The sequence below is a fragment of the Vigna angularis genome, chromosome 4 (genome assembly GCF_016808095.1).
Source record: "Vigna angularis cultivar LongXiaoDou No.4 chromosome 4, ASM1680809v1, whole genome shotgun sequence".
Lineage (NCBI taxonomy): Eukaryota > Viridiplantae > Streptophyta > Magnoliopsida > Fabales > Fabaceae > Vigna > Vigna angularis.
In genome coordinates, this window is record NC_068973.1 from 27,271,831 (window position 1) to 27,280,121 (window position 8,291).

An 8,291-nucleotide genomic window follows, 5' to 3' on the forward strand; every position below is an offset into this window, starting at 1 on the left:
CATCAACACGCATCTTGCGAGAACCGAGTCGCATCTTCGATCCACCATCTCGCATCGTCATCTTCTCCAGCGTCGAACAACAGACCCAGAAAACCTCGCGCCAGCGTCGCACCTGCACTCAGAAAAACCCAAATGCTCAAGTCCCGATCTCCTCCCTTGACACACTATCACGCAAAGCTTTGAAACCCAATCGCGCCACGGCCACCAACATCTTCCTCGCGTGTCAATCTCATTGGAGCACAGACCATCATCTCCAACCCCGCACCTGCAAACAGAAAACCAATCAGCAACCACTGTGCATCGCGCCGAAACAGTGGTGAGCAACGCGATCTCTCTTTCGCGGCTGGAGCAGGAGTATTCCCCCAATCTGAAACCCTAATTGGGAGGGAAGAGTTCTGACACGTGGCAACGCATTATTGGCCACGTCCTTTCTCTGGTCAGAGCTGGTCAACAAGGGTTCTGGTGCAAATTTAGAAAATTCTGAAGGGGCTAAGCATCTAGGGCTATTCAGCTGTAATTCCATTATGGATTCTAAGGTTAGATTGAGTTAATGCAATTGTTTATTTTGATTATTGATTTAAGTTGTTCTCTCTCTATCTTTCATCTCTATCAAATTAAAAGCAAATATTTTTGCATCATAATGTATTTGAATCTACATGCATATTGATTATATGAGTTTTAGGGTTTCTAGGTTTAATTGAGAATCTACTTTGATTTAATTTAGGAACTTTCATATGATTAAATGGTTTTTACTATTAATTGAGAATGTACTTTGATTGGTAGTAATAATTTCAACTATAATCAATTGAGAATTTACTTTGATTGATTAGTTTTTAATTTGGTTAGGCGATTTAAGAATATACATGATTAAACACAATAGGATTTGATTGAGAATGTACTTTGGTTGAATTCATTGTGAATAATCTAGAAATGTTTTGCATTTGATTGAGAATTTACTTTGGTTAAGTGCATGATCGCCCTCAAATTAATTAAGAATGTACTTTAATTAATTTGAAACTTAAATAATAATCAATTGAACAATTATTTGTGAATAACCGATGATGAATCTATCTTAAAAAAACAGTGGAATTAGCCTATTTCATTATAATCATTTTTAAGTTTCTTATTTGTTCTTTAAATCTTCTCCAAAAATCATTTGTATTCTTGAACATTGCATTGCATTCATAAAATTCAAATATTAAAAGGCAATTCCGTATTCGTTGGGAGACGACTCAGGGTTACTTTAACCCTATCTACTTTCTTGAATACTACTTGGCAATACTGAAGTTGCCTTGAAAAGTAGTATTAATTTGATAGCTTCAACGGCAGCCTATCACAAACTCACCTCGACCTAGGTCTAGGCTAACTCAGCTTGACTTGTGTCTAGGCTTACTCGTTTGACTAGGGTCCAGGTTGACATTACTAGACCAGGGCCTAGGTTGACTCGGATAAACCAAGGTCAATGCTTACTTGGCTGAACCTAGAATTACCCTGACTCATCTTGACATAAGACAAGGCTAACTTCGCTCGACTAGGGACTAAGTGGACTTGATTCAACCTAGGATAGGACCGACTCTACTCGACCAAGGATCGGGCCAACTCAACTCAACTTAGGCTCAAGCCAAGTAGTCTTGACTTGGGTCCGAACTGAGTCGCCTTGACCTCAAGCTCCAAGCTTGACCTGAACCTAGGACGACTTATCTTGATTGAGGTAGGGGTTAACTCACCTAAACTTGGGCTTTGTCCAACTCACCTTGACATGTGCCTAAGCCAACTCGTCACAACTTAAGCTCAGGCACACTCAACTAAACTTAGGTCTGAGCTTACTGCCTTGGGCCCTAACCAAATTGACTCGGCTCGACTGAAGTTCAGGTCGACTTGACTCAACCTAGGCCTTAGCTAACTCAACTCGACCTTAGTGGACTGAATCAACTCGATATGCCTTGGCCAATTCAGCTCAAAATGGGCCTAAGCCAACCCTACTCAACATTGGATCGGGTTGACTCATTTTAGTTGGGTATAATCTTAATAAGGCAGGACTAAACTTGGTCTTAATGGGGTGAATCCCAACTTCGTCCTAATAGGGTAGGGCTTGAGCTAAGTTTAGCCTAACTCGAATAAACAATGGTTGACCTTGAATCAAATGAATTTAGACATGCCCTAACTTAACTAAACGTGGGTTTACCTCAATTTAACTTTCCTTGGACCTAGGTTGAGAAGGATTTACCTAAGCCTAGATCGATTTAGCTCTACCTAAGCTAGGACCAACTCAATATGATTTGGACCCAAGTTGCGTTGGCTTGACTTTGACCCAGATTTACTTAACCTGACTAGAGATGGCAAAAAAATCTGCGGATACGAGTATCCGCGGAGGGGGTAGTTATTACCCGCGGGTAACGGGTAGCGGGTATTTTAATACCCGCTTCTAAACGGGTCGGGTACGGGTATTAAACTATCTGTCTCGCGGGTACCCGCTACCTACAAAAATAATAAAAAAATATTAATTTTTATTTTTTTAAATTAAATTTAATTAAAAATAAAATTAATTTTTATTTTATTAGGTTAAATTTAATTAAAATTAAAATTAAATTTTAATTTATATTTAATTTACTTTATATTATATTCTATATTTTTTTTATAATTTTATTTAAATTTTATTTAAAAAATGTATAATATATATATATATTTTATTTTTTTGGGGTATCCGCGGGTATTAAAATACCCACAGATATTTTCTAAGCGGGTACTCGTGCTGGTAGCAGGCAGGTTGTGAGTCAGATTATTTTTTGCAGGTCGAGTTGGAGGTAAACACTATCCGTGTCTGACCCGACGTGTTGTCATCCCTAGACTTAACCTTGCATGAAGTCGACCCAATTCTATCTTACTTATATTTAACCCCAAATAGCTTGAAATAAAGTACATACACCTTATATTTTAAATTTTCAAAATTAAAAAAAGTATTCAATCTAAATCCAATTAAAAGAAGTTGTTGCAAAAAAATTAAAAAAAACACCTAACTTTTTTGTTCTTGTTAATGTCATTTGTGATTTACTAGTGTGTATCTCAAGAATATATATATAAATTAGACATTTCTTTGATTCATGCACATGTATATAATTGTTTTCCATCTTTTATGCAACACATTTGATATACTATTGTTTTTCATATTCTTCTGTTTTCCATCTTCTAGGCCTGACCTTTAGCTTAGGTTGAATCATCTCGATCTTTAACTAGATTCGATTGATTTCAACCTTTAGTCTAGGTCAACTTGGCTCAACTTTCAACGCGAGCTAATTCGACTCAAACTTGGACACAAACCAACTTGACTTGACCTTTGGCTTAAGTAGACTTGACTCAACCTTTGGTCCATTGCAACTTGGCTTGACCTTCGACCTAAGTAGACTTGATTCAACCTTTGGTCCAATGCAACTTGGTTTGACTTTTGACACAGACTGACTTGGCCCGACCTTCAACCTAGGCTGACTCGGATCGAAATAGACCGAAATAGGCCAACTTGACTCGACCTTCAACTTCGGCTTAACCTTCAATCCTGACTGACTCAACATGGCCTTTAGTCCGGACCAACTTGACTTAAGCCTTCAACCTGAACTAATTTGATTTCACCTTCGTGTACAGTGTAAGTGGAAGAAAATGGAGTAAAATTTCAAATTTCTTACACTTGAAAATGTATTTGAAATTCTTCTATTTTATTTATTTGAAATACTTTCAAAATTCCTAAATTTGAAATTTTTTTCTAATTACTTAAAAAAAATTTAAATTCTTCATATAAATAAATTACTCTTTTAAATTGTCCATCCAAACACAACATACATGTAAACAAATTATCCTTGAAAACAGATAAAAAAAAAGGATAAAATTTGGTAAGAGGAAACACAGGTGTACGAAAAAGATTAAATTCCCAAAATCATAGTTTTGTTTTGCAATGAATGAAATAATGAATACTTTCTAAGAGATGCTTATTAAACTTACCTTAAAACCTTAGAAGGGTTAAATGTTGAATTATTTTGAGGTGGAATTTCAGAATACAAATCATGATAGGATTGTCAAATTTTACATGAACTTGAGATCGATAGAAGAAAAAGGAGGGAAAAATGGAATGAGAAAGCGAGTAAGAGAATAATGCATACATATATAAATTGAGATTGGAGAAAACCAGAAAAGTGAAATAAAGGCTTTGAGGGAGAGATTAAATTACCTTACTGTGTGTGTTGTCAAAGAACGATGTCGTTTAAAGAGGTGAAAAGGAAGAAGAGAAAAAGGAAGAGAGGGTGAGAAGAGCATTGTCATGGTCATTGGTTGAGAGATAGATCCTGCTAACCAAAAACTTGGTGCAAAGAAATATTCAAAGTAAAAATAAAAAGATCCTGCTAACGAGTATCTAAGAGCACTGGTTAAAATTAATTAATTAAGATTGAATTTTATAAAAAAATCATAGTTAAATGTGACATTAATGAATTATGACCTCAACAATTATTTATGCAGTTTTATTTTACATAAAGAACAAAAATGTCCATAAGTGTTATACAACTTTAATTGATAATTTATTTGATACACACACAAATTTTAAAAATAATTAAATAATAAATTAACAACGTTAAAAAGAACTACTATAATTGATAATTTATTATTTGTATTTAAAAAATGAATTATTTTATTATTAAAGTTTAGAGCTTAGGAAAAAAACAAATTAAAAATCATTAAATAATAAATTTATTTACATTTTGATCCTCTAAATAAAGTAAAATTTTATTAATAGTTATTGAGGTCAAATTCATTTAGTGTCTTATGAACTATTGTAAAATTTAATGTTTATTAATTGTTTTTAATCGGTGTTGAACACTAATTAGGATTTTCCAAATAAATATATATTTATTGAGGTCAAAATTCATTTAGTGTCGCAATATATATATATATATATATATTACTTAATATTTTAAACAAAAAATCATTTTGTTTAATTGAAATAAAAAAATATTTTAGTTTATCAATTATAATTTTTTTGTTTCAAATTAACTAATATTTTAACCTATGTAAAACATATGATAAATATTAATTTCATTCAATTATAAAAATAAAATTTCTAATAAGTATAGAAAGATGATATACATAGTTAAATTAAATAACCATGAGAAAATTTGCCATGCTATTTTTCAATTTCAATATTTTTAGGATTTGTACATCAACAATAAAATATTTTTAAGAATCTTTTTAAAAGTTTTATTTCTTTTACTTTATTTTATCTTTATTTTAAATGAAATTTTAACAATTTAAAAAATAATAATTATAAATAATATCATGATATAAAATATTTATAATGAACCTAAAACATGCGTCATATGTTAAAATACTTCCTTGTTATAGATGTTAGTTAAAGTATAATATATATTAGAATTCATTATTAATTTTATTTTAACTAGTAGTTAATTAATTTAATATTTAGAGACAAGGTCCAACAAATGTAGAGTTCAAAATACATATATATATATATATATATATATATATATATATATATATATATATATATATATTTTAATTTTATCTCAATTAGTTAACGTGTACACGAACTATCAAACATTTCTCATTAGTTTCAAAATACATATATATAAAAAAAATGTTTAAAAAAAAACAAGCAATGATGTAGAGCCACGTGTGATTCCACGTAACATATTTATCCGCGGATAAGCGATGCGGAGAGTGTGTGGAAGTTTCAAAACTGAAGTGAAGAGTGAAGAAGAGACAAGAACAATGGCCAACGTTTCAATTCCACTCCCTCGAAACGGTTTCTGCATACCCAGTTACACAACCAAACGCCCATCTTTCACCCCTCCACTCACAATTTCTTGCTCTGGTCTTACTCTTCCTCTCTTTTTTTTCTTATTTTTTTTATGATTTACACAATGCTTAGCTTATCCATTTTCTCAATGTGTTGTCTAAATTACAGTTTTACCTCTTGATCTCCGCATCAATCTTAGATAACTAATTATTTTGTTGGTAAAATGATTACCCCTGTTTTGTAGGAGTAGCTGACTTAGATGGATCTCATCAGAATAAGGGAGGTTTCTTCAGTTTCAATGGAATGAAGGGCGTGGCCTGTGGTATTCTTGCAGCTTGTGCTGTTACTTCTGCTGCATTTCCCGTTACTGCTGCTACCCAGGTTCAAACTGTGTTTAAATTTCAACACTTATAGAAAATCTTTAATTTAATTCTACACATTGCATATAGGAATCTTATCTAATTTTCCCTACTTATTTTATCAATCCATAAAAAATGGTCACATCATTAATAGATTTCTAGGTTCTACAGGTTGCCTGATTTGGTTGTAGTCATGTAAACTACATATGTAAACAGAAGCTGTTGCAATTGATGTGCTTTGAATTCCTAATTTTAACTTTTAAGCTCCCATTTGGTCTCAGAAGCTCATGTGCCCAATGAGGAAATTTCATGGATGAGTTTTCCTTTGCTGATAGATTAGCTAACAAAAGTTAAAGGAGGCCCTTGTTTGAAAGGAGAGTGGTAAAACAGGTTTTATGTGCAATATATGTACTGAAATTGTTTAGTGCGTGTATGTTTTCCATGCAGAGACTTCCCCCATTGTCGACTGAGCCCAATCGCTGTGAGCGTGCATTTATTGGCAACACAATTGGTCAGGCAAATGGTGTATACGATAAACCATTAGATCTCCGGCAATGTGATTTCACAAATGAAAAATCCAACCTCAAGGGGAAGTCCCTCTCTGCAGCACTCATGTCGGATGCTAAGTTTGATGGTGCTGATATGACAGAAGTTATAATGTCTAAGGCTTATGCTGCTGGTGCCAGCTTTAAAGGTAACATTTTTCACTTGTGCAAAATCAACCAAACAATGGATTACTGTGTCACTTCGTCAGCCTTTAGGGACCGAATACAAGTTCTTCAGTGTATCTATATTTATCAAATGTATCTCCTCCTTTCGTCGTTGTTGTTGAGAGCAGTAATCTACTAAGCTTGAATGGCAGAACATATAAAACTACCTTCATTTATTTATCTTTCACAAAACTAGTTTAACTGGGCGATTAAGAGATGTTCTGATACTTATCATTGTTCGAAGTGTTCTTTTCTGCCACAACTAGATGAACAAGATGAGTCTATGGAGATTCTATAGAATAGTTCCAAATTATATGTCAACCTGCAAGTTGTGATTCATTCTATTTGGCACATAGACAAAGCAATGATCCAGGGATATTTTACAGGGGTGGACTTCTCAAATGCAGTGTTGGACCGTGTGAACTTCGAGAAAGCTGATCTTGAAGGAGCTGTATTTAAGAACACAGTATTGTCGGGCTCCACCTTTGACGAGGCTAAGCTGGACAAGGCAGTTTTTGAGGACACTATTATTGGTTATATTGATCTCCAGAAACTCTGCACAAACAAGTCCATCAATGATGAAGGGAGAGCTGAACTAGGATGTCGATGAAAAGAACTAAAGTATGCTGCTATGCCATGACGTACCACAGCTATTTTGATGAGGGTAGCCAGTGGATTAATGTTACGTCCGAAAGAAAATTTAATTCTTTGCTTTTCTTGCATGATGTTGCATAACTTTGTAGTATTCCTCGTGATTTTAACATATAAATCCAAGTATATTTGATCATTTTACATGTATTTGATTGTACAATATCCAGTTGATTCTAAACAACCTTGTTAACTTTTCAGTTTTCGCCATGACTTAGATAAGGAAATCTATCAACTTTATTTTGTACATTACTTATATCAAATTGAAAAATCAATTTTGAAGCATGGCTTAGAAGCAAATGAAGAGTGTTGTTTAGAAGAACTAAACCGTAAGAAGTATCTGGTGTAGTGGTATCACAGTACTTTCCAAAGGTAAAACTCGTAATGTCATTCGAATATTGAGGAGTAAGATTGACTAAATCGATGAAAACATCTAACAATGTCTCTGTCTTCCACTCCCGGGCACGTGATGGGTGTTGTTGTGATCTTCCATCACTTCTCCCAACGTCACCAACAATTAGTGGTATATGGATTGACTTAAAGCTAAATTTCATACAAGTTTAAGAGATCATAAAGAGATGGCGTCTCTTTTTAAACTAATTTAAGGCATGACATAAGGGATATTTCTTGAATATTTCTAAAGAATTCAAAACTAGCAAGCAAGTCTAAAAGATTAAATAACGCAGGATAGAAAAATAGAGAGAATAGAGAAAAGAATAAATGAGTGAGAGAGATGTGTGTTTTCGGAAGAGTATAGGTGGATATGGGTCATAGACCCAA

General features: G+C 33.5%; 1 protein-coding gene across 2 annotated transcripts; it reads left to right on the forward strand.

Annotated features, from left to right (window-relative positions):
* Positions 1-5,713: 5,713 nt before the first annotated feature.
* Positions 5,714-7,650, forward strand: LOC108330790 (thylakoid lumenal 17.4 kDa protein, chloroplastic). 2 transcript variants are annotated; one of them, XM_017565340.2, is made up of 4 exons: positions 5,714-5,869; positions 6,039-6,175; positions 6,601-6,847; positions 7,250-7,650. In XM_017565340.2, exons 1-4 carry the CDS (start codon positions 5,767-5,769, stop codon positions 7,471-7,473), a joined length of 711 nt encoding a protein of 236 aa, XP_017420829.1. In that variant the 5' UTR covers positions 5,714-5,766; the 3' UTR covers positions 7,474-7,650. The 2 variants fall into 2 exon arrangements, with proteins under 2 accessions (XP_017420829.1, XP_052733109.1); XM_052877149.1 differs by having other exon boundaries at positions 6,045-6,175.
* The last annotated feature ends 641 nt before the right edge of the window (positions 7,651-8,291 follow it).

Excerpts from the sequence above, each read along its gene's own strand:
- LOC108330790 (XM_017565340.2), top strand. The coding sequence starts at position 5,767 with ATGGCCAACGTTTCAATTCCACTCCCTCGAAACGGTTTCTGCATACCC. Across the intron at positions 6,176-6,600 it reads CCGTTACTGCTGCTACCCAG|AGACTTCCCCCATTGTCGAC; the intron begins GTTCAAACTGTG and ends TTTTCCATGCAG. Across the intron at positions 6,848-7,249 it reads TGCTGGTGCCAGCTTTAAAG|GGGTGGACTTCTCAAATGCA; the intron begins GTAACATTTTTC and ends GATATTTTACAG.